This window comes from Suricata suricatta, chromosome 3 (assembly GCF_006229205.1).
Source record: "Suricata suricatta isolate VVHF042 chromosome 3, meerkat_22Aug2017_6uvM2_HiC, whole genome shotgun sequence".
NCBI lineage: Eukaryota > Metazoa > Chordata > Mammalia > Carnivora > Herpestidae > Suricata > Suricata suricatta.
The window spans coordinates 117613556-117639922 of record NC_043702.1 but is presented as its reverse complement, the minus strand read 5'-3'; the positions used below and the strand labels follow the sequence as shown (position 1 = coordinate 117639922).

Below are 26367 nucleotides of genomic sequence, written 5' to 3'. Positions count from 1 at the left end.
CTTCGGAATGCAGGTCTTTGCCTCTCTTCTTTAACCTCTGGTAAACATTTTCTGATAAGTATCTCATTGGAAAACAGAAGGCTGGTAGGTGCTTCTGTTCCTCCTTTAGCATTTTCTAGGGTAAGTAAATGTTCTTGCTGAAAGCATAAAAATTATAATAATTGATGTTTTCCTTTTTTCACCCTGAAATAAATCATGCGTGTCCTAGATACATTGGATTTAAAACTGTACAGCTTGGAGGATCTTTGATTAAAAATTTGGAAGGTCTAGTTAGAGTTGAGTACATCTTTTTTGCCTGTAAGATACAGAAACAAGAAACTACAGTTTAGTTTATATAGGAGGGTAACTACTCATAATATGAAAGGATACTGAGCTTATTGGTGTACTAAACTGTTACGAGTGAACATGGCCAGGGGAAAACGTCTAAAAAGACACCCTAGGTGATAATGAACAAAATGCGGAGAAACAGTGATCTGGAGTGTAGATCCTTCCAGTGTGTGGCTAGTGTACACGGCCCATCTCTTTGGAATAACCGTTATCTTTTAGTTCCTGTGATTTTTATATTCTGGATGCGAACCTTCTTTAAGTGGCAAAATATTTGCTATCGAATAGAAAACACTGCAATTTTTTTTTCACAGTCTCCTCATTCTTTATTTCTGCAGTGTAAGCATATCACCAGAAACTCTTGATAGAATTAAATCCTCAACATTTAAAATGCTCATATCTAATGTAGTTCCAATCCATAAAAATAAACATTCTTTATGTTGAATGCATTTTTATGCATTAAAGAACAATAATCTAGACCTTTGTCATGTAGGACTTAAGTAGGAGTAAGAGTGAATTAAACCATTCAGATAAAAATGCAACTAAAGCTTCATTAGCTGCTTTGATGACTCATGAATATTAATATTTATATTATGTGTGATACTCCATCCACATAAAAAAGGCATTCTATTTCTTTATTATTTTTATTTGACAAGCAGCAATATCATGTTTGTCATTTTAATGTAGATACAATTATTAGGTTATCTGTCATATTACAATATTTAAGTTTTTTATTTTATGTCCTTTAAGATACATTAAAAAAACACACACACATAAACTGCAGACGTGATGGGGAGAAAAAGCATGGTACCCAACCAAATTTCCACATTTCAGCAATACTTCACTCATCCTTTTAATAAAGTTTTAAGAAATGTCATAATGACATGAGCTTGAAATATCTCCAGGCATTTTCTCTGATGCTCATGACATGGCACTGGTGATGTTGTAAACAGCAGAAAAACAGGGGCTGCCGAATGACCAAATTATGGAGGCACAGGCCTGCTTTTTCCCACAGGAACACACCAAATGGTGATGGCAGTGATCTTCTCACACCCACGCTAGAGGAGAGCGACATCACGCTACGTAACTGTATTCGTCTGCCGACGCTTGGCTGTGTTTGATGTACTGTTGTCTATCAGAACTTCAATACACTTCTTAATCATGCTGATACTAGGATTAAACCTAGCTCTTGACTGGCTAATCACCTCTTGAATAAGGGCATTATGCGGAAGCACTTTTCGTGCTTTCATGATACGAACTACGGCAGCTTGAAGATACATTTTCCGGTCCTCATCTACAGCACTTCGAGTCTGTTCCGTTTCCTGTGGAGTGTCTTTCTGCATTGATGTAGTAATTTTAAATTTTATTCTTTCACTGCTGAAGTTCATATTTAATGAAAATGAAGATTCTGCATCAGTGTCTTCCTTTTCTGAATCATGGTTAATGATTTTCACATCAAGTAATGATTTGATTGTTTTAGTCAGTTCCTTTTCATTCATCTGAGTGCTGTCTTGAAGCTCTTTATAGCTGACAGTTTCACTGTTGTTAAAGGCAAGAAGAACTGCCATTTGGTATGTTGTAACCATAGCTACGTATGGTTTGCCCAAATAGTTCATTTTAACTTCACCTGTACAGAGATAATGTAACCATGTAAGTTTCCTTCCACTGAAATGCTGGCTGTGAAATAATTCAAACATCTGTACACTTTTTTCCAATTTCTGGGGAATTGCAAATGTAGATGAAGGAGCCTGAGTAAGAGGCCAGGCACCAGCCTGTAGAACATATATTTGAAAACTAATTCCCATATCTATTACTGTGTCTTGATTTTTGATAAAATTGTTGAACTTATTGTTGAGATGAGCACTGACGCTCATATCTGTATACATTTGGTGAAGTTTGCTGGTAAACTCATAACCACAGGCTTGCTTTAATTTATTGATCATGGCTTCTTCAGAATGCATAGACATAGATAACCCTTGCATTAAATGCTTCGCCAGCATTCTTGTGTAGAACTTTGGAAAAACATCCTTATCATCAATATACTTGAAAACAGTGATGAAGCTCGTGAGTTTGTCTTCTACTTCATTCTCAGTCATCCCCTTTGCTGACTTCTTTAGTAAGTTGTCACAGTCCTTGGCAAGCAGTTCAGGTGCTTTGCAAACAGACTTGGGTTCTCTGTAATTTACAGCTGATGTAAGGGCCTTATCCAATGCACTCATAAAGTGCTGATCACCGTTTAAAACAGTGTTGATTAGTTGAACAAATTTACCATGTACTTCCAAAACTGACTCCACAAATAGTGTTGGCACATTTTCCTGAGTAAGATTACTGGTTGCTCTAAGGCCCTCATCATGCATATGATTTTGCAGCTCCTGAATCATATGAGGTAAACCAGTGGACACAGCCCGAAGTAAGACATACATATTTGCCATGTCATTTTTTTTCTCGTCGGATAATATGACATTCTGCATGTAAGAACTGTAAGTGGTGTGCTGCCATTCGTTGCTGACATTCATGAATCACTTTAGTATATGAACTTGGTTGCAAGTATTTTCGACACCATATTTCTTCATCTTTTAATCTACCTAGAACCCTTTCCATGTACTGTGAGCAGTTTGATTCTTATAATAAATTTGAAGCTTCTTGTTTGTAATATTCTCCTGTTTCGGTCAGAAAGGGAGACTCAAAGATTTCCTGATAAAACTTGAAGGGGAATTTTTTCTTATACTGTTCAACATGGACAAAGGAGTTAATAACCCCATGGATTATTTTCTGGTTTGGGTCTTCTCCACCACGATCATTTTTTATTTCTCGGAGCTGCATTCGGATAAGGATGGTCTGAAGTGGTTCAACCATCAATCTCCTCCACATATCGCTAGCTCTCCTATTTCCGTAAGTGGTTCCTTCATATCTACACCACCATACCCATACTGACGGTCAGCTTCTGTCAATGTATCCTTTTTATAAATTGGGTGTTGAGATCCCTATACAAGCAGTCCATATAGTCTGTGCCTTTGCTATACTCCTCCCAATACCTGTGATACATAACAAGTACTTGCTCTTCAGACTCCAGAACTCTCTTGTGCAAATGCTGTACGTGATTTTCCAAAAAAGTCTTAGTTTCTGTATAAAGTCTTTCTCCGAGGGGTTCAGGACAGGCCACACGTAGAGCACAGACATCTGAGAAGCCGTCGTTCCGTGTTGCTCTTTCGACGCATTCCAGCGTGACCACTGCTCTGATTGTCGTTACAAGTTTGTTCCGTGTTTCATCAAAATCCACTGCTCTTGGTTTCAAAGACATTGTGCAGTTTAGTGTTGAAATCTTCTAGTCCTGGAGATTGAAAGTCAAGATCAAGGTGTCAGCAAGGTTGGTTTTCTCTGAGGGCCAGAAGAGAAGAAGGGTATGTTCCAGACCTCTTTCCTTGGCTTGCAGAGAGCTTGCTGCTGCTTCTTATGTATATTCCTCTGTGCACGCACCCGTCTCCTAGAAAACACTGCAATTTAATTTGCATGGCATATATCGATTCCATCCCCTAAGTCTGCATCAATTGTGTGATTAAAATATTTAGTTCTTAACAGTTTTAAAATTTGTTTTTCTATTTTATTAGATACCTACGCTACTGGTCACTTAAAAATCACTACAGATTTTCTTTTTTATTTAATAGACTTACTGTTGAAGCAGTTTTAGGTTTACAGAGTAATTGAGCAGAAAGCTGGCGATTTTTGATATATCCCTCCTTCCCCTTTTCTTAACATCTTCCATTAGTGTAAATGTTTCTTAGGATTCATGAATGTTGATGAATTGCTATTAACTAATGTCCACAGTTTACATTAGGACTCACCCTGTATATTGTACAGTTTTGAAATCTGACAAATGCAGATCATATCCACCATTATGGTTCATTAGTTGGTGAAAGAATAGTTTTATTGCTTAAAAATTTTTTTATTCATTTTTGAGAGAGGGACTGTGACAGAGTGTGAGCAGGGGAGGAACAGAGAGAGGGAGACACAGAATCGGAAGCAGGCTCCAGGCTCTGAGCTGTCAGCACAGAGCTCTACGTGGGGCTCAAACCCACGAGTCTTGAGATCATGACCTGCGCCAAAGTCAGACCCTTAACCGGCTGAGTCACCCAGGCGCCCATAGTCTTACTGCTTTAAAAATCCCCTGTCGGATGTTAAATGGAAGTAAGTCCTCTTTCCTACCCACCTTCCCAGTCTGACTCTAAGAAACTATTATTAATATTTTCTTGTGTGTCTCCAAATTGTCTTGCAATATGGCTTTTTAATGAAACAATGAATTTTTGACCTTTTCCCATACGGTACACATAGATACCTCATATTTGCCAGGGACAGCAGAGTAAACAGTCTTGAAACTGCTTAAAGTAAGGGATTGTTGGGTGACCGTGAGGACCTGGCCCCCGGTGTATCAGCTAGCGATGGTGCCCGAGAAGGAGGCGGCTGTAAGGTAGCACGTCTGACCTGATGCTGAGGCTGGGGTGGATACTGAATGTTCCAGAATGTAATTTAAGAAGTGAGGAACACTGGACACATAACTAGGTCATGAAGGCAGTGCTCTGACATATGTGACCATATACTGTGCTCATTTCTCAAGTGTCTGTGTCTCAGTAGAATACCTTTTCCTAATAGTCAACAGTAGTTCCTCATTCCTGGTAATTTAAACTTTTAAGAAGCTTTCATTGATCATGTGATTAAATGGTTCTCAAAAGCAGATATGTTATATTTCCTCTGTGAAATATGGAGCTTGAAAAAAAATGTACTTCAGTCAAAGAAGTTGTAAGGATGTTTTATGAAAAAAAAATCAGGCATCATTTTCAGCTTTTCCATAAAATTATAAGAATATCTGCCATGGAAAAATATTTCTGGAGATTTCTGCATGATATATTCTTGACATGTATTAATTTTTCAGAAATTGAAAAAAGGTGTTTTATTTATTTTTGAGAGAGAGGGAGAGACACAGAGCCCAAGCAGGGGAGGGGCAGAGAGAGAGAGGGAGACACAGAATCTGAAGCTGGCTTCAGGCTCCGAGCTGTCAGCACAGAGCCCAACATGGGGCTTGAACTTGTGAACCACAAGATCATGACCTTAGCCGAAGTTGGACACTCAACCCACTGAGCCACCCAGGTGCCCCTTAAAGTTTTTTTTAAATGTTTATTTAGTTTTGAGAGAGAGAAAGAGAGCGAGCGAGCGAGCGGGCACGAGTGGGGGAGGGGCATAGAGAGAACAAGACACAGAATCTGAAGTAGGCCCCAGATTCCGAGCTATCAGCACAGAGCCCGATGCAGGGCTCAAACCCACAAACCGCGAAATCATGACCTGAGCTGAAGTCTGACGCTCAGCCCACTGAGACCCCCAGGCGTCCTTTCATATATATTTTTTAAATATCAAAATTAGTTATTGTTTAATTGACCTGGTTGACTTTTAAAACTAATTGTGGAAGAAATAGAACTTAGTGATAATTCAGGTAAATAAATGGGCTTTTTGCTTTTTTTTTTTTATCATTCCACTGAATGGAAAGTAGCATACTTTATTAGAAAACCAAGTGATACATTGATTTTCCTTGACTCTTTGTATTTTTCTTACCTTTCGTAAGCATCATTGAATGATTCTGGTAGTCTGAACTTTTGAAAAATCATTTAATTTACACCCACGTTCACGGCAGCATTATTTGCCCTGGCCAGAAGGTGGAAACTCCCTATGGATGTCCATGGGTGGATGATGGATGAACAGAATGTGGGGTAACGGACGGTGGAATGTTATTCAGCTTTAACGAGGAAGGCAGTTCGGACCCCTGTTTCAGCATGAATGAACCTTGAGCTGTGAGAACATGAACTGCTAAGTGAGATGCTACGTGCAATAAGCCGGTCACAAGCAGGGAGTGGAGGGATCTAGAGGGTCAGATTCATAGACCGAAAGTAGGGAGAGTGGTGGCTGGGAGGGGCCCGACGGGGAAACAGGGAGATGTTGTTTCCTGGGCCTAGAGATTCAGCTTTGCAAGATGAAAAAGTTCTGGATGTTGATTGTACACAGAGTGAATTTACTTAACACTCTGTATGCTTAAAAATAGCTAATAATGTAAATTTCATATCTATTTTTCCACAATGAAAAATTTTTAAAAATCCATTTATAGGTGAACCTGTGCAACTAAATTTGTCCAGTGGAGTAGTTTAGCAAGGAATGGAGAAGTCTAGAATCTGAGGGACTTTTCCTAGGAACATACTATATGATTTCCTAAATATTTAGAAATATAGTGCTGATTTCATCTGCTGAGTCGGGGCAGAGGGAGAGAAGTATTTAAGTAATTACTCTCTGCTCAGGAAAGGATTATAGACTTACAGCTTTTTAAAAGTTTCTGTATAAAAGTTTTCTTTTAAATACCATTTCACCATATATTTGTGTTGATCGAAGTTTTGTGTGCACGGTGTGTACTTGAATAGTCTAATCTAGAGATTATAAGGCAGGGGAGACCCAGTGGCCACGTTAGAAAGAGAGTGTGCGTCATCGTGCTGCACGTCAGCCGGCCACCCGCAAAATCCCGAGGGGGTGAGGCAGCTGAAAATCTGCCTCCCAGAGGAGAGGCAGGCCGCATCCTTCACATTATCCGTATTTACTTTTCTCAGTGCAAGCAAAGTACTCTTTGTAGTTTTTTTTATGTTTGTTTATTTTGAGACAGTGTGAGGGAGGGAGGAGCAGAGAGAGAGAGAGAGAGAGAGAGAGAGGCTCCAGGCTCTGAGCTGTCAGCATAGAGCCCCATGCGGGGGCTCGAACTCATGAACTGTGAGATCATAACCTGAGCCCAAGTCAGTTGCTTAACCAGCTGAGCCACCCATGTACCCCACAGTCAGGCTATTCGCTAACAGAGAGCAGTACCAGTCTCTTCTCAGTTTAGCTCTCAAAGCCAGGCTGTTGTTTCTCATGTGCTTTAATTCCCTGCTGAGTCCGGAGCAGGAGTGAAGAGAAGATGTGATGACGTGTGCTTGTCCGTCTAGATCACCAGCCATCAGCTTTCATTTGGGACACGTTTAGAAAGTTCTTAATGAACACGTACAGCAAAACCACATTTCGGTGTATAGTTATACCAGTTAGTTAAATACTATACACATATAGCTCATTAACTTTAAATTTTTGATAAAAGCTAGAGTGAGCAGAGTGCCTGAGGAATCTGGGGTTAAAGATTTTATCTGTCTTTGTGACTCTGGCACCTCGCACAGTGCTGGGCATATAAGAAGCTATTGTTTGAATGAATGAATGAATGATTGAATGAAAGAATGAATGAATACGGACCAATCTAAACTGGTATACATATCTTTTTCATCTATAAATCCTTCTGTTCTGAATACAATGTTTCATTTGCTTTCCCTAGGTATTTGACTCCTTTTTAAAAGATTATTAAGCTTTAGGGGCGTCTGAGTGGCTCAGTCAGTTGAGCGTCTGACTATGGCTTAGGTCATGATCTCACAGTTCATGAGTTCAAGCCCTGCATCTGGCTCTGTGCTCACAGCTCAGAGCCTGGAGCCTGCTTAGGATTCTGTGTCTCCCTCCCTCTCTGTTCCTCCCCTGCTCGCTTTCTATCTCATTCTCTCAAAATAAATAAATATAAAAAAAATTTTAAAGATTATTAAGCTTTATTTCACGTAATTTTCTCTTATGATAGGATTCGATAACAAATAAAACCATATGTGACAGCATTTATGGAGTGCGTACTGTGTGCCTGGCCCTGTTCTCCGTCGGTGGTGTCGCATGAAAACCTGCTCAGGCGCTCTCGGTACCCCGGCACTCGCCTGGGGGCGTCAGCACAGACAAGTCGGGCCACTTGTGCAGAGTTACCAGCCTGTCGTGTCTCAGCAGGGTTTGCCCCACGTCTGAGTTCCAGAGTGTGTGCTTCACCGCCACGCTGGGCACACTGTTTCTCACCACTACCGGCTCTAAAAACCGTTTCCCTCTCCCCTGAAGACCGCCCGTACGAGTGGGGCTTATCTTATTATTTATAGTAAAATTTTGTTAAAATAGAAATTTTCTAATGGGGACAGTCACTGTCTTTTACTGTGAAGCTATGTAATGAATATGTTGTTATTTAAAAAGTTATACTTGTAACCACATGCCGTGTAATAGTTACATTGATAAACCATTGATGGTGGTAAATGGGCATAATTTCAAAGTGAAAAAGGGTATGTGTGCCTCCTGGGGTGCTTTACCTTTCTCTTGGTAGAGTGTTCTTTCCGTCGGAAGCATGCCTGAGGGGTCAGAAGAAAGAGTTGTTGGATCTGTAGACCTCTAGCTGCTCTTCTGACATCTGTGCGGGTTACCTCATGACTTGTGGCCCAGGAACGCCCTCGGCCTGCTAACAGCCCTGGGACCTGAGGAACTGGACGGTCTTTGCTCGCGGACTACTTCCGGGGTCTGGGAGAGTGCTCTGAAGATGTGGGCTTGTCAGGCTGGAGTGTGATGTGCCACAGATCAGGCACTCCATGCACGTTCTGACCGTGGTTACGTGCAGCTCTTCTTTGAAAGTTTTTGGGGGCATTAGTGTTTTAGTTGTGTAAAGTCCCCATTAGCCTGAGTTTTTTAAAAATGGAATGTCTAAATTCATTGTGGCATCTGTTAAACACAACCTATCATTAAAAAAAAAAAGGGGGGGGATCATCTGTAGCTCTAGGTCCAGCAGAACGGTTCAATGTGGACAGAGCACCGTTTGTGTCTTTTCAGGTGTTCCTGTAGGGGAAGAATAAGAACTATATATATGTTTTTTTATTTGAAAGAGAGAGAGAGCGCGCGCATGAGCAGGAGAGGGGTAGAGGGAGAGAGAATCTTAAGCCGGCTTCACGCTCAGTGCAGACCCTGACATGGAGCTTGATCCTATGATCCTGGGGCTGAAATCAAGACTCGGATGCTCCATTGACTGAGCCACCCAGATGCCCCACGTGCATCTTTTGTAACTTTGTGCCTTCCCTCTTTCCCCACATAACCAGCACTTTTACAAGGACGGTACCTTGCAGAAATTGCTGTATCGTAGAGATGAAAAATAGCAACAAGAGTGCCTGTTGTCTGTGCATCTCAGTGTTTGCCGGAGTACACTCTGTGGGACTCTGGTTTTGGGAGATGCTCTTCTGCAGTAGGGTTTTGCGCTCACCACCTGGGGAACGGTTGTGTAAATACCATCCTTCCCAGCACATGCAGGTGCGTGGGTCAGCACCCGCGCTGAGGAGCCGCAGTGTAATTGATACGTGACTGGTGCTGAGAAGCCCAGTAGTGATAACCGGCTTAGCCCCACCTTTCCCACATCTGCTTGAACACAGAGCCCTTTCCCCATAATCTCTGTTGCTTGTCTCACGTCCTTTGTGCTCCGCAGACTGAAATACTGCGGTGCAGTATAGCAGTGCGACAGTATATTATTTTGTTGAGGTTTCAGAATAACGGTCCATCAGAAATCTCCCATTATTATTTCATCCCTAGTTAATACATGGATTTTAGGGAATAACACTTAGAAATTGTTAGAAATTTAAGGTATAATAAATTTTCTTTGAATTTATATACTATAATTCCTTGCATTTGTAGACATGGGATTTACAAAAGACAATCTCTCTACTTGATTAATAGTGACAGAATGATAAACGTCATTAATTCCAACTATTGAGGAAGTTATGCAAATCCAAGGTTACCTAAAAAAATAGAGAATGTTTTTTAAAATGCAGTTTATCACTGTAAATACTTCATCTCAAATTATATTAACAGGATATTCCCAGATAGGTGATTCTGGGTGGAAATTCTTTAAAAAAATGTTTTTAAATGTCTGTTTACTTTTGAGGGAGAGAGACTGAGAGAGAGACAGAGAGACAGAGCATGAGGAGGGCAGGGGCACCGAGAGAGGGAGACACAGAATCTGAAGCAGGCTCCAGATGTGGGGCTTGAAACTATGGACCAAAAAAAAGGTCATGACTGGAACCAAAGTCGGATGCTTAACCGACTGAACTACCCAAGTGTTCTGGAAATTCTTTAAAGCATAAATAACAGTGTCTGATAATTAGTTCAGGTGCAAATATATAGGTACTTCCGAAATACTTGAGATTGTTCTAATACATTTCTTTCAAAAGCTTTAGCTTCTATTACATGAATCTTATTTATGCTATTTGCTTGCTAAATCCTTTCTTTGCAGATTGATCTGTTACAAATTCTTAGTATGGCATCTCTCATAAAACCTTAGTTATTTAGTGAGCCGTATCCTAATTGAAAGTTGAATGAAACATGGAAATAGGCAAGAGAGGTCATATTTAATGATGAAGAAGGAAACAAAATGTTTGAGCAGTGATAAAAATAACAAACAAGGGGGGGCACCTGGGTGGCTCGGTCAGTTAAACTTCCAACTTCAGCTCCGGCCATGATCTCACAGCTCGTGGGTTCGAGCTCGTGTCAGGCTCTGTGCTGACAGCTCGAAGCATGGGGCCTGCTTCAGATTCTGTATCTCTCTCTGTCTCTGCCCCTCCTCCACTCACACTCTGTCTCTCTCAAAAACCAAATAAACATTAAAAAAAAAAATTAAACAGAAACCCAAGACTTGACCATTACAGCTAAGAGGAATGATTAGTAATTGCTAAGTCAAAAGGAAAGGCATCTGTTCAGTTCTGTAAAAGTCCAGACTGAATGTCATGAAGTATTAAATAGAATGAAAAAATGAGAAAAAGAAAAATGAGAAGATGCTGGAAAAGGTAGACGAAATTAATTATGGAGGGTATGGCAGCCGTGATGGTTGGATGTGGAGGAGGTCTGAAAGTGGGGCCCCCACCACCGAAGAGCAGCAGCAAAGGCAGATAGGTGTGTCACCGTTGTGACAGCCACTCCGCCTACCAGTGTGTCGCTCCCTGTTGGAGTGTGTGCTGCAGCTGCGAGAGACATGCGCCAACTGGCATGTCCCTAAAGTGCTAGACCTCCAAAATAGTTCATTCTCTGTTCTTTGGTTCTGTATTTTTAAAAGAGCATTTACATGTTTCTAAAATCTTGTCATATCAGTGGTTCTTACCAGGCTTTAAGAAACCTGATATGTTGAGATTTCCTTTACCTTCATTTTATGTCTTGGGTACGTTATATTCCTTTGTAGGATAAGAAAGTGTAGGGAAGCATGGCAGCATCTCGTCTTTGATACGATTGATAGGAAGAGGGAAATCAAGGTGATGGTTGAGTGGCTTATATAAAGAGTGAAGGGAAGGAGGCTTTCAAGAGCAGGAGTTTGGTCTTTTTACAAAGAAAAAACTATGATCACTGATTGAGCAGGCTTTCTGAATTTAACTTTTTTATGCTTGATTCTACAGTTGAGTATTAAATCTTTCAAGTATTATCTGTATCACACTGACTAATCTGCCTTTCATTATAAAATGGATAGCTGATGTAGCCTTTTCAGAAAATCCTTGATGTATTAGATCGTTAAAACAAATTCTAACATTTGGTGCTCATTAGTGTTGTACGAGAAACAAAAATATTTTAATGGTTGATCCCAGAGTATTTTGAAGTTAGTGTAATTTTGGTGGAAAGGTATTTAAGCTGTAGTATCAATTACAAACAGGCCATGAGCCAAGTTTCAAAGCTGTTTCTAAGACACTGAGTGTTTCAGAATGCAAAAAAATAAAGTATGAGGCACTGTGCCATGTGGCAGGGAAGCAAATGGAACGGTTACCATGGGATTTGTGTTGATGATAGGGATTTTGAAACAATTCGATTCAGTTAAGAATAAAATTAAAATTTTTTGTTTATTAACTTGTTTTTTTATGTGTTTTGGGTTATTATTTTGTTCCAGATGCACATTGTAGAATGTTGCTCATATAGAATAAAAGGTCATTAACTCCAGATAGCTTTTTTTTTCTCTTTTTTTAGATAGAGTGAGTGAGTGAGTGAGGGGGGAGAAAGGCAGAGGGAGAGAGAGTCTTAAGCAGGCCCCATGCTCAGTGCAGAACCCAACATGGGGCTCGATCCCACGACCCTGGGATCATGACCTGAACAGAAATCCAGAGTCTCATACTCGACCAACTGAGCTACCCAGGTGCCCCAGTTTGAGTAATTTTTGTACTCATCCTATTGATAACTTCTGTAATTTTATATTGTTTCTTGCGCCTTTTTGGGGACGTTGTCCTTTTCCTAGCCAGTAAGATCTACAGAGAGAATAAGAGCTGTGCCCTGCCATTGGAGCTGTGATGCGTACGAGAGGATCTCCCACGCTGGTGGTGACACCGAGGTGGCGGTCACGTGAGAGAGGTGCAGGGGTTTGCAGGTCAGCAGCCCCTCCCTTGGGCGCTCCCTCCATGTTCATCTCCTCTGGCCTCTGCTTCCCTTCTCTGTTTCTCCCCTTCCTTTGTCTGGGGGCCCCTGGGCTGAGCTCTCATCCTCCTCCTGTGGGCCCGTGTCTGCCTCAGGGCTCCTGGCAGCTCCTCAGTGCCTGGGGGGAGGTGGGGGGGGAGGGTGCGGTCGGATCCTGGACTTGTACACTAGATGGCATGAAGGTGTGTTATTTAAGGGAGGGCTTCCATCCTTCTTTCCCAGAGTTTCTGAGGATTCCAGGAGCTCTCCCCTCCCAGCTGATTGTTGGGCCCCTTTCCATCTGCCCCGCGGTATCAGAGGAACTCTCTGGATCCAGATGATGCCTGCAGTCTGTCCTCGGCACTCAGGGAGGCCAGGGCGTCTGCACAATAGAGTCCTAGAAGGGACTTAAGGGTTCCCCGGTAGCTCATTCATTGTTAGGTTGCCATCTGTGCTTCAATACCTGATACAACAGCTTTGCTTTTAAAAATTTTACTGGTTTTAGGGATACATCAGGCATTCCGGGGTTATGTCTTCCATTTCAAGTATTCCTAACAAATGGCCAGCTCAAGTTAAAACAAAATAGATTCTTCTCATTTTAATGGTATCTTTTCCAACTTGGAAACAGAGCATTCATTATTTCAGAAACTAATGACGCAGTGGGAGAACAGTGTAATCGGAATCACTTACAAATTCATTAGGAAAAAAATGCCAAATTGACGGCATCTTGGGTTTCTCATTAGGCCTTTGAAGGCAGGCACATCAACTCTAAGAAAACAGTAATGCAGGCTTTTAGATTATCTTTGCTAGTTGGCCAAAGACCCAAAGTTGTCTTCTTGACTAAAACTGTCACCCCCATGGATTGCAGTGGTCGCATGGAAAGGTTAGGAGGAGGGAGATGCCCATCTCACACAGCCTGCACACATCTTGCTGTGTGTGCGTCAGGAGTCCTGAGAAGAAACATACTCCTTTGAAAACAGCGGCTGGGAGGGTGGCGCACCGTGATCGTATAGTGGTGAGTACTCTGCGTTGTGAAAACAGTGCTGCTTCCATCTCCGCAGGATAGTTCTGACCTCAAAAATAAAATGGTCATGTTCAAGGACCTTAATTCTGCTGGGGAGTAATCAGACCAGATTAACAAACACAAGCCCCCCCCCCCCTTTTTAGAAAATACCGGTGACCAATCCTGGCTTTGCGTATGAGGCTTAGCTCCCAGAGTGCCGGATACACGCTTCACAAAGTCAAAGTTAACTGAGTGTGGCACGTGCTAGCTCTCTCTGGGTATGTGAGAGTGAACATGTCACTGAAGGTCCTTGCCCTTGAGAAAAACATATATGTGCATATGTACACGTGTACGTACGTGTCTTATACGTGTGCGTATACAAATAGCGTGCCATGCTGTAAAATGAATAGGGCCTGAGGACAGGATCATTTTGGCTTTAAAATGCCATCTACAATGAGTTATTTGGCAGAAAAAGTAGAGTCCTTCATCTGGTGTTGATGATTAATGCATTTTCTGTGTTTTCATAATAACGTTGGTGGCAGGCCATGATTTGTGGCTGTTCGGGAAAGAAGAGGCTCTAGTCGCCCAACAGTATTTGTGCCTTGAAACGGGAACATTTCCGTGGAGATGAAAACATGCAGATGCATACGTAAGAGGTGTTGGCTGCAGCCCCTGCAGGGGTGGGGACGAGGCCCTGACCGTGTGTTTCTCGGCCCCCATCTCCCTGACTGATGCCCCAGGGGCTGGGGTCCCAGAGGCGGTCCCTGCAGAGCCTGGACTTGGTCCCTGTGGTGCAGTTGGGACGTGGCTGGTCTAATCTGTGCCCCTTCATGTTCTGGTGATGAATGGGGGCTTCAGTTCAGGGTCCTGTTGTCCAGCCGGTCGACCCACTGTTACTCTTTTCTTTTTCTTTGTATTCAGCTCATATTTTACTTACCCAGAAGGCTGTGCTTTAAAGCCTTGAATGTTAAAGTGGTAAACGGGGATGCCGAACTGCTTTCGCCAAATACAATTTTGGGGAATGGGAGAGTGGCTTCTCTAGATCACTAATGAATCTGTGTCCCGGGGAACCAATGCAGTTCAGTTTCAGTCACTTTCAGATTTGTGTAGGGGGCTTGAGGGCCCTTCAGAAGACCCTGGGGGCTGCCCATGGGAGTTGGTTTGCAAAGGCCCACCCCTCTCCCCTTAACTAGGGAGCCTATAGAGCCAGACAGAGAGCTTGCAAACAGTCAGTGAATTCTTGCTTGTCATGGACCCTTCCTGAGTTAGAGCGTGTGTACCCTGTCCTGAAGAGTCCCTTGTGCGTGACCTTTCCATCTGGATTTCCATGTTCTGTTCTTCCCTGCCATCCCTCCTGTGCCCCTCTCACACGAGCCTGTCTGTAGAAAGTAGGGACAGGAAGCAGTACCGTTGAGGTCCACATGGTGGGGGCATGACGTAAGACCTGTTGGAAATAGTGGATTGAAGTAGCTCAATACTGTTAGAAAGATGTTCTTCAATTTTCTAACTAAAAGAAAAACTGTATTATCTTCATTATATATAGAAGTAGCCAACCCATCAAACTGTTTGGAAAGCAGCATATTTTAGCCAGTAATGAGTCTTAACCTTTACGAGATCAGCACCTGGAAATGGTTAGCATGCGCCAGCAGAGAAAGGCGTGTCACATGCCTGTGCAGTCAGGGACCGAGTCTCGTCACTCCAGAGCATTCTGAGCTTTGCAATTCATCTTCCTAGGTTGCTAAGTGCTTCTCGTGCCTCATGAAACCAAGAGCTGACTAGCTTAATTTTGCAGTGTGAAATCCTTCCTTTTAAAATTTCAAAACATGTTTTCCCCTTTCTTTTTAAGATATTGTGATCTGTTCAGATTTTGCATAATATTAAGAATACCATAATTTGAATGCTTCCTACCTCATGGGACTGGAGTTTTTCTCCAATTACGAGAGAGGCAGACCATCATTCTCCAGTTTCAAAAACAGAATGCAGCTGGCTGTAGGAGGAGGGCTGAGCTAGCAGAACATTTAATATTTTCAAAAATATGTCCTGGGGGGAAAAGACTTTCGGTTCAAAAAGATACTGAATTATTTAGCTTGGCAGCTGCAGGGTGTGAATATTTTGAGTGCCATTGCTGTCATCTACTTTTTATTGCGTATGCATGGAAAAACTGAAAACTGTATTCAGATGTGTAGCCTTTCATTAGATGGCGTGTAGGCCTCTGGCTGCAGCTGTGCGTGCTCCTGTGACCTGCACGGGCACATTCCACTCTGAGTGCATCAGTGTTTAATTTCCAGAGTTCTCGGCAAGTAGCAGTGCTGCAGCCAGAAATCCCTCCACTGATGTTCCTTCCAGCCCAGATGAAACTAATTCCCGGCTGTGTTGCTGTCATTCATTACTAATCCAGGTATGGCTGCTTACTGTTTTTAATTTTCTTTTTCTGAACCTAAAGGTGGTGCTTGGCTTTTCCCATGAGAAGGCAGTGATAATATGCCTGAAATTCTAGCGACTGGAGGAAGTGGGCCTTCTCTCCACGGACAAAGCTGGTCTTTGTCGTAGGGCTGGTGGACATGAGCTTGCTGCTAGACACAACACAGGGCGCGACCGGCACATGGTAGGGTCTTGGAGAGGAACAAGACTGTACCAGGGATTGGCCTCTAAGATTCTGAAGTGGATGTCATGGAAGGCAGCTGTTCCCTGCCACAGCAGGGATGCCACTTGTCATTTGGGAACAGAATGTTGAATTGGATGGACAGTAGGTTTTAATGTTTATTATATAGGTCTGGTTAAGAAAATGATAGAACTTTGGGTAATATTCAAAATGTAACCACCATTTAACATTCTGTTAAACTCAGATCAGAATGTATCCGTTTTGCATTTTAAACTTATTAGTGAACACTGAAAAACAGTGTGTATAGGATAAAAATCATGGAATTTGGAATTGGACAGTTCTGGCTTCGTCTCCGCTGGCTCTGTGCCCTTAGGCTAGTGACATATGACCTCCAGGTCTTAGTTTTATTTATAAAATAGGATAGCAGGGATGCCTGGGTGGCTCTGTTAAGCAAGCGTCCCACTTCAGCTCAGGTCATGATCTCCTGGTCTGTGAGTTTGAGCCCCGTGTCGGGCTCTGTGCTGACAGTTCAGAGCCTGGAGCCTGCTTCAGATTCTGTGTCTCCCTCTTTCTGCCCCTCCCCTGCTCTCTGTCTCTTTCTCTCAAAAGCAAATAAATATAAAAAAAAAAATTTTTTTTTAAATAGGATAACAGGATACTGAATTGGAGTGAGGATTAACATTATTGTAGGTATAGAGAGCCTATATAGGCCTGGAGCATATTTGGTATTCAACAAATGGTACGTTGTGTATCTGTCATGAATTATCTATCTCTGTCTGGTCTGTCTACCTCCCACCCATCCACCTGCCTACCTACTTGCCTAACTATTTATGTTTATCTTTTGACCTTTTTTAAGCTTCTCCTTTTTTGTTAATCCAGCTCTATTCTGCTGAAATTTAAAATACTAAGATATTCCACATAATGGATAAATGTATGAAAAACAAAAGGTTCGCTGCTTATCTCCCAAGAGGCTTCTAAGATGACATTATTTTAGTATGACTTTCAGTCTGCTGGTGTGTCAGTCTCCTAAGAGCAGGTATCTATCCCTGCTGGGGAGGCTTTATCAAGGTCACAGACGTGTGTGCACAGTCACTGCCCACTGAGGGTGTCTGTGGTGGCCAAGCCTTCTAGCCAGCACTGGAGCGGCGAGCTGAGAAGCCGCCATCATCAGGACTTTTCTTGATGAGCAATGGAGTGTGACAAAAAGCGAGCTAGTTGTGGGATTCAGATATTTAGCAACGCAGATCAATGTGGTAAAGTGGCCACATTCTCTGTTATCTGCCCAGACTGAGATCTCACTGAGTTGACTGTAATGGAGTGGAGAGCTGATGACCATAGAAGAAACCTGAGCAGGACTTTGGCGGCCTGGACTGTGGAGGGACCAGTGCTGACCGACTCAGCGGAGCAGAGAAGACAGGACAGGCTGGAAGCAGGTAGGAAGCAAGCAGTTGAAGAGCAGAGCCTGGAAAGGCACAGACGTGGAGTGCAGATGAGCTATGGGAGCCGAGAACAGAAGTATTTGAAAATTGGATGAGGGACGCCTGGGTGGCTCAGTTGGTTAAGCGTCCAGCTTCAGCTCAGGTTATGATCTCACGGTTCATGGGTTCAAGCCCCATGTTGGGCTCTGTGCTGACAGCTAGCTCAAAGCCTGGAGCCTGCTGCAGATTCTGTGTCTCCCTCCCTCTCTGACCCTCCCCTGCTTGCGCTGTCTCTCTCTGTCTCTGAAAATTAAATAAAAAACAGAAAAAAAATTAAAAAAAAAGAAAGAAAATTGGATGAGCAGGGCTAGGATTCTGAGCTCCTGTCTGCTTCTGTGGCCAGCTGATTGCGGATCCTCACGCTAGCAGAGGACTGGAGGTGTGTTTTCTAGAACCTTCAGTTGGACACAGTTCAGAGTGGGGTGAAGACTGTTACAGGTGCTGGGTATGGATTAGGGATCTAAACAGACAGAGCATCTCTGTCCCTGTGGGAGGAGTCAGACAATAAACAGTAAGGTAGTAAAGTGATAACAGGATGTTAGAAGAAATGAGATGTTGTGAGTGCTGAGGGGGAGGGCAAGCATCCTTCAAGGACCAGGGAGAGGCAGGGAGCTGTGGGCATGGCAGGGTGCAGTTTCCCAGGTGGAGGAACAGGCTTCACAAAGGTCCTGAGGTGGAATCCAGACTGAAGCAGCGAGGAGGGGAGTTGGCCAAAGGGGAGGGAGAGAGGAGGTCAGGGCTAGTGAGGGGGGGACATGGGCAGTGGAGATGATGTGGGGCCTTGCCTGCCATCCTGAGGACTTGCTTTCTCTCAGAAGAAGTTTGAGTAATAGGGTGGGACTTACTCAAACAGAATCGGACCAGAGCGAGCACGCTGAGTTACAGGACTCAGCCTACAGCCAGCTGCCAGATCATTCCCCCCTCCCCCAACCAAGGGGACACACACAGCAGGGTTCCCAGTGGAACCTTCCACACAGGACAAAGGGGAGCTGGAGGAGAGTCTCCCAGGAAAGAAGCTAAAACAGGAGGAAAGCAAGTCAAAGGGACAGAAATAATAAAGGAGCAATAGACATTTCAAAGAGACTGTAATTAACACCTCACATAAGATCAGATGCTGTATCTGGGGAACAGCAGATGCTCACAGAACTAATAAGGGCTCTCCTCTCCGCACTGAGAGACTGAGAGATGATCAATCCTCTGGAAGGGCTGGGGCATAAAGAAGGGTCAGCAGGCAAGGGGTGGGGGGGCAGATACAGCCACAGGGACCTGGGCTGGTGTTTGCAGGGCAGGAGGGGGCTCAGGACCGCTGGGAGGGAACTGATGTCCGAGCACTCTACACTATCTGCACGGTGGGGAGGTCCTCACCATCCAGCCTGCACACCCCCAGGCCTGGAGGTGTTTTCACTGAATCATTCTCATGTTGAGAAGATACATAGAAAAGTAAGAGGCTGCAGATTAGAAGGAAGCATGGTTTTGAGAAAGGAATGTGATGGCCATTCTGTAAGGGATTCTCCTCAGAATGCTATGAGAGACTATTTAGTCCTAATAACGTCCAGCACTCAGTGCTTCCGGAGGGAACGGGTGATGTTAGTGTCCCGAGCAGGGACGGGGTGCTCTGGAGAGCTACCTCCATGGCTTCTGTGTGTGAGTCGAAACCTCATGCTTGGAATAGAAAAACTTAAAAAGCCCAGGGCGCCCGGCTACCTCAGTGGGCAGAGTGTGTGACTCTTGATCTTAGGGTTGTGGGTTCGAGCCTCACGTTGGGTGTGGAGCCTACTTAAAAAAATTTAGAAAGCAGTTATGAGTATGTGATCTACAAATATTGAAAGAGGAGAAAGTGTAACTGAAGAAAGGAGGGGCAGGGGCTCCTTTTCTCCACATTTAGTGCCTTGTAGAACTACTTTTAAGACTATGTAAATAGGTTATTTTGATAAAAATAAAAATTAAATTTGAGATATTTAAAGGAACCAGGCTACATCCTTTTCTACAGTAAGGCCACACTTGTTACCAGAGTCTGTTTTGTGGTGACTTTGCATTTTAATCCCAAGGTCACCACCGACTTTGAAGGCATCGGTGCTTATTTTATTGTAATTTCTAATTACTGATAATACTTTTCACTATAGAGAAGCCTGCAGCCTGCTAATGCTTTGTCATTCTGGCCGTTTATGTATTCTAGACTGGAAATTTTACAGTTTCAGGGATTAGGTTGTTTCTTCAGCTCACATCTTTTGGACGTGTTCACTCTTGGCCTCCACTTAAAACCAGTTAACACACATTCCACCTTGTCATCCTTTGTTGTTCCTGGGCATCGTCTTCCTCTTCTTTCAAAATCCATTCGCCGGCGTGAATGATTAGTGTGGCACTTAAAAATAATACTTGTCTGGTGGGACGATGGCTGGCTCAGAGAGGCGTGCGGGTGAGGAGTTTGAGCCCCAAGTTGGGTGTAGAGATTACTTAAAATCTTAAGAATAGTATATGGTCATAATAAAGTGACACACCTGGATTCTCTAGTAATGTTATTATAATATAGATCACGTTACAACAGAAACACTTTTAAAGCAAAAATTCTGCTTCTCTGGAGATTATTTATTTTTAGGAATGTTTATTATGTAATTTCTAGTACAGTGGGGAAATGTTCATATCCTTCACAATAAATTTTCCTCATGAGGTCGTTTGGCTGCATTAAAAGAGAGTGGTAATGATAATGTTATAATTTGTTTTTTCTGAAAGGTTGAACAACCCTTTCAAGACTGAGATGTCCTCAAAGCAAAGGTACATAATGTAGTATCTTGACATGTAGCTTCATCTGGCCAGTGTGTGAGGTGTGCTAGAATATGGCACATTGAGGGCAGCCTTACATGTAACATTGGTTTAGAAAGGCAGCTTTTCCTTCCCCTCCCTAGTACTCACAGTGTGTCTGTCACAGAAGGGTTAATGAGAGGAGGTCTACGGCAAAAGGGTTAGGGGTTGATAAACACTTGAGGAGGGTGTGAATGTGTGTCCATCAAGAGAAGGGCGAGTGGAAAAGACAGGGAATACAGGAGGCTGCGCCCACACTCTGAGCAGTTCTGCAGGTATTGAAGAGATGGTGTGAGCTCTGCATCTGCTGGTGAAAGACATAAGCAGGCTAGTAGTGAAAATGCAGAGTAATCTGTATTATGTTATCAAAAATCAGAGAAAACCCTGCATGCGTCTGTCTATATATGACATATAATATGTCTCTGTGCGGAATGTGGGGATGTAACACAGACATATAACACACACACACATATGTTGTGTATGAGGTGTTTCTGTATACGACGTAAAGGAGCCTGGAAGACTGGCCAGGCAGCCAGCATTAATTGTCCCATGGAGTGGAATTTGGAAACACTGCTAACTGTTTCTTTGTTGGTGATTCTAATTTGTTACCAGAAGCATCTATTAATTTTATTATTAAAAATACCTAATAAGTACAAATTAAAATCATCTGATAGCTTTGGTGTATTTATGATTCTTTAGAAGATAAGGGATATTTCATGAATTTGTATGCCGTCTGTATGCAGGGGCCATTGAACCTTTTCTTTTGTTCCAAGTTTAGTGTCTGAGCTACTGGAGCAAAGTTAGATCGTTGGTAGTGGGTTTTTTTGTTTTTTGGTTTTTTTTAAATTGAAGTCAGTTAGTGGAATTTCCCATGTAATACCCAAGTTTCCAATATTGCCCCCAAGAACCAGAGACTACCCAGGAGACCGAGTCATGCATGTGAAAGCAAAGGGCTTTATTATTACGGGCTTATAAGCTCGGGCTCACAGACTCCACCAACACACTGGATCCACGTGGAGAGAGTGCCGAACATGGCGGGTTAGGGGCTTTTTTAGGAAGGGGGCGTTACAGGAAATGGCAACACAGGCACAGCGATCCACTCCCTACCCCCTATCAATACTGGCAGTAGCTTTAACCATACATAGTGGGAGCCAATCACAACATTTAGAGTATTGACCAATCAGAGTGGGCCCAGGACCCTCACTTAGGGGGTGACTAGTCTTAAGCTATAAGTGATTATCTTATAACCTCCATCTTTAGGCCCACCCTTAGAAATGTTAAAGGTGTCTGAGAAGCCGACACTTAGGCCTTCAAGGTCAGAGGGGAAGCTTGAATCAGATCTGAGTCCTTACACCCATAGAAGAAATACACAGATTACCTGTGTCCTGATTGACTCGACTTGGACAGTTTCTAATGCACCAAAATTCTTCAGTAATAGCACAGTCAGAAAAGAACATCGTGAGGATAATTTTCAGTTGTGCTTTCCCTAAGATCAAAGTTTCCAAATGCTTGTATTCTTGATTCTAAGCATTTTCATCTCATTTTACTTCATAATCTGTTGTATTTATCAGTGAGATGATTAAGGTGGTATATTTACTAATGAAAGATGAATGATGTTTCCATGTGAAACCAAGGCTAATAAATTCTCACACCCATGATTTAATTAAGACTCAAACCTTCCTCTTGTCAAGAAATGAATTGCCTAGTGCAATTGCAATTTTTATTTAAAAAGAGAACAAAGTAAACTCTTTGCATTTTGCAGGTTTTCATAAGTTCTAAGGCTTTGAGCCTTCAACAACCCCGGATGAGTGCAGATGCCCTTGTAATTTTCCAACAGCAGGGACGCCTCAGGTCTGAAGATGTTTGTTTTAAGTCACAGTTACTAATAAAAGAAAAAATATTTTTGAATCTAAATACTTTTTGGAAGTTTGTTAGTCATAGGTTTTATGTAGTACTAACAAAGCCATTATTCACGTAAAACTTCAACACTAGTCAATTTAAAAACTCTAAGAAACATACCAGTACCAATTTGAGTGTGTCTGGGACAGAGAAAACAAAACATTAATGCTTTTCTTGGCTAAGGTCTATGCAGTATTATCAGTTGGTCTTGTGGCAGGCTTTTACTTTTTCATTAAAGTAGTACAAAGTTAGTATCTTAAAAGACCATGAGAGTGTAGCCAAGACCTGATTCAGACATTGCACATCAGCAGGGAGTTCTTTCTCTCCAAGGAGTTAGGGAAACCTGCGGCAACCTTGACCAGCTGATCTAAATGCTCCTAACTTGAAGGGTTAGTTGATTTAGACCATGTTACACAGGGCGGAATAAATATAGAGAGAAAAACACAGAAGTCTCATCTTCTTCTTGATCTTTCTACGTTTTAAGAGATGGAAGTAACTCAATTCCCATGGTAGCTTTTCAGATGAAGTTGTTACGAGAGCCCTTCACCAGGCTGAAGTGCGGCGGTCACGGCACTGAGAGAGATGAGGCCCTTCTTGGGGTTTCCTGAGTTTGTGGAGGGGGTGCAGTAGAAGTAAAAAGTGGGAGCGCTGGTGCGGGGCCATGGCGCCCCGCAGGCACGCAGACCTGCGGAAATGCAAACCCCAGGTTCAGGGGAGCCGTCATGTCTTTGGAGTGAAGAAAAGGAATGGAGTCACAGACTGTTCCATGGGGGAACCCACTTTCCTTGTAATAGTTCATGAAGAAAAAAGGCAGAGAAGACAAAATAAATATAAAGATTTCTATAAAGCTGGGAAGCAACGGCAGAGGCACTCATTGTATTAGTCTCTTTTTCTCCTTAGGTTTGAAACCTTTCACATGCACAGAAGTGAAGGTAGATATTTGAGTTGCTGTAAAAGCAGGAGAGAGGGAGAGGGAGAGAGATGAGAATGTGCAGAGAGAGGGAGTGGAGAGAGAGAGAGAGACAGAGGGAGGGAGAGAGAGAGAGAGAGAGTGGCTTCTGGAGTCTGAGGAACTGGTTTTTCCTCTGAGCACTGTGCTGGCCGCTTTACTACTCTGAGTTTGTGACCTCATCTCTAAAATAGGGCTGGTGCACCTGTGCGACTCCGTAGGTTAAGTGTCTGATCCTTGGTTTTAGTTTAGGTCATGATCTCACGGTTCATGAGTTTGAGCCCCAGGTCGGACTCTGTGCTGACAGCGTAGAGTCTGCTTAGGATTCTGTCTCCCTGTGTTTTTGCCTCTCTCTCTCTCTCTCTCTCTCTCTCTCTCTGTCTGTCTGTCTCAGTCTTTCTCTCTCCTCCTTCCCCCCTCGAAATAAATACATAAACACTAAGACAAATAAAATAGGGAAAACAATATCTCTGTGACAGTTTGGTAGGAATTAATACTTGCCTAAAGTGCCTTTTGTAGCTGTTGGTGCAGTGGTGCAAAAGTGCTGGGAATAAAGTCTGAGCAGCAGCAGATGCTGTCTGTGCCCTCACACAGCTTTAGAGTCTAGTCGGGGAGAAAGAGGTCAGCTCATCAGCCAGACACATGTTGATAACACTTGTAATCTCTGTCTTGAAGGACAAGTGCAAAGTACTGTGATCCCTCTAACGGGGCATATTACGGACTGCATATTTGTGCCCCCCCACATATTCTTACGTTGAAACCCTCAGTGTGATGCTATTTGAAGAGGGGGTCTTTAAGAGGTAATTCTGTCTTGAGGGGGGAGTCCTCTGCATGGCATTTGTGCTCCAGTAAGAGGGGACATCTTGCTTCACCCCCTCTCCCGTGTGAGGAGGCCAAGAGGGAGCTGTCACCAGACCTCCATTCTGGCATGCTAGTCTCGGACTTCTGGCCTCCAGAATGTGAGAAATTGGTGGGAGTTCTGTAAGCCCCACAGCCTAGGATGTTCCAGTCCTCCAAACTGACTAGGATGGGGCTGGGGAGACGTGAGCTGGTGGGGGAGGTCTTGAAAGCCTTCCCTGAGAAGTGCCTTAGGGGTGGGCTCTGCGGAAAGCAGGAGCTCAGTGAAGAAGAGCCTGGAAGTGCTGCAGGAGGGTGCAGGCTGGTAGGAGTTGCTGTGAGGACGCAGGGGAATGGAGTGGAAGCCTGGGGGAGGGGCTGGTCAGTGCCCAACAGGGCAGGGGATGAAGGTACAGCCAGGTCTGCCACACCCCGAATGCCCAACTGGGTAACTTGGGGTATGAGAAGAGCAGTCTGTGCAAGACACTGATGGGTAAACTTGGGTCCCTTAAAATCAAGGCCAACAGAAGAAATTCTTGAAGGATAGTTTGGAAACAACTGTAAACCACAGGACGTTGTTAGGAGGTCTTACAGATTGATAGCTGGGTGGCTCAGTGTCATCAGTGTAGATCGCTGCTGAAAACAAGACGAGAATTGAGAGGCAGAAGCTGCATCCACAAACCAGTGGGTAGTTTTTTCCAACATTAGTGCGATTGGAAGAGAGTTCTGGTCCTCCGTTAGTCCTTTTGCCCAGTATCTGTTCCCTTGAAGGTCACCATCTTGTACAGATTCTTCAGTTTAAACTGTTGTACAAGCACAAAGGTAAAGCCTAAGATAGATAGTGAAAATATCAAGGAACTCAACAGTATTTTGAATGGATTCCTTTGGGTATAACCACCATCACCAAAATGACCAATGATATGCCTACCCGTTCTCACCGCCAGATGAAATGTTTAATACATTAATGTTTCAAGTGTTTTCTACACATTAATGAGTTAAACAGATGCTGGCTGAGGGTTCACGAGTATGCCCAAAGCCCCGTGCAGTGTGTCCCAGGGTGGGAAGATGGGGGGACAGTGAGTGGTTTTGTTGGTGTGCTAGTTCCTGTTCTGTGCCCCCCCCCCCCAGTGGACGTGCTACACTTGGCTTCTGAGCCATTTCAGGCGTTTCTTCCAGGAATAAGGAGGGGGCCAGAGATGGAGGAGAGACGGTGGGGGCTTGGGCTTCAGAAACCAGGTAACAAAAGAAATAAATCTCATTGATCAAGTTAAAGGCTGCTAAGGAACGCACTCATTCTGAGAACCTTCAGGGAAAGGAAAGAACTAAGGACTTCAAGTGTAAATTAAAACCAGAAAACCACACAGGGGGTGCCTGGGTGGCTAACTTGATTAAGCATCTGACTCAGCTCAGGTCATGTCATCTCGTGGGAGTTCTAGCCCCTTGTAGGTAGCTGATAGCTTGATAGCTCAGCTCAGAGCCTGGAGCCTGCTTCAGATTCTGGTCTCCCTCTCTCTGCCTGCCTCTCTCTCTCTCTCTCAAAAATAAACAAACATTAAAAAAAATTTAAAAACACATAGAAGTACAAAGATAAACACTTTTAAATAAAGATTTACCATAAAATTCTATGATAGGAACGGACCTTTATTTAACTGGTCCCCTGTTGATGGAGAATTTATTTCTGTTTTCTCCTTCTCTTCCTCCTCTTCCTCAGATACCCAGATGGTGTAGCAAAAGTCCTTGTTTCTGTTGTTTTGACAAACTTTGAGGTTAGTCGTAGGGAAAACTGCGGCCATGGGACTTCTGGGTTAGAAGGTGTTTTAAAGGTGTAGTAAAAATATTATTAAACCCCTAATGTGTTTAATGTCTGGAAAGACGCCCCAGCCTTGTCACCCCACATACCTTTGTCCTCAGGGGGTCGCAGTTTTAAAGCTGGCCTAGGTGCAAGTTAAAGCGGCATCTGAGTGTTGTGATCTGAATGTAATTTCTTTTTAAGTAAGTTGATTTGCATCATTTTTTTTTAACTTCACATTTTTGGCTGATGCTTTTTATTTATTTCTAACCTGGAGTCCTTAAATTTAATGCTTGGTTGGCTCCACGGTGCACTCTGGCTTCCGTTATGCTCAGGGATGGACATGTGGCTTCACAGGGAGGCACAGTGGGTGTGACAGGAAGGTGT

The 26367-nt window shown here is 43.2% G+C and overlaps 1 protein-coding gene and 1 pseudogene across 4 annotated transcripts in view; one reads left to right on the top strand and one right to left on the bottom strand.

Moving 5' to 3' along the window:
* DISP1 (dispatched RND transporter family member 1) overlaps window positions 1-26367 on the top strand; it is a 117512-nt gene that overhangs the window by 9774 nt on the left and 81371 nt on the right. The window contains exons 1-4 of one of the 4 annotated variants that reach the window (XM_029934947.1): window positions 12474-12598; window positions 13493-13639; window positions 15916-16025; window positions 17516-17662. The exons of 1 other annotated variant lie outside the window; for it this stretch is intronic. In XM_029934947.1, the coding sequence (XP_029790807.1) occupies window positions 17542-17662 (121 nt within the window). In that variant the 5' untranslated portion in view covers window positions 12474-12598; window positions 13493-13639; window positions 15916-16025; window positions 17516-17541. Of the gene's footprint in view, window positions 1-12473; window positions 12599-13492; window positions 13640-15915; window positions 16026-17515; window positions 17663-26367 lie in introns of those variants that run through there. 2 more of the 4 variants (XM_029934948.1, XM_029934950.1) reach the window with 2 other exon arrangements.
* Window positions 1399-3625, bottom strand: LOC115288034 (annotated as a pseudogene).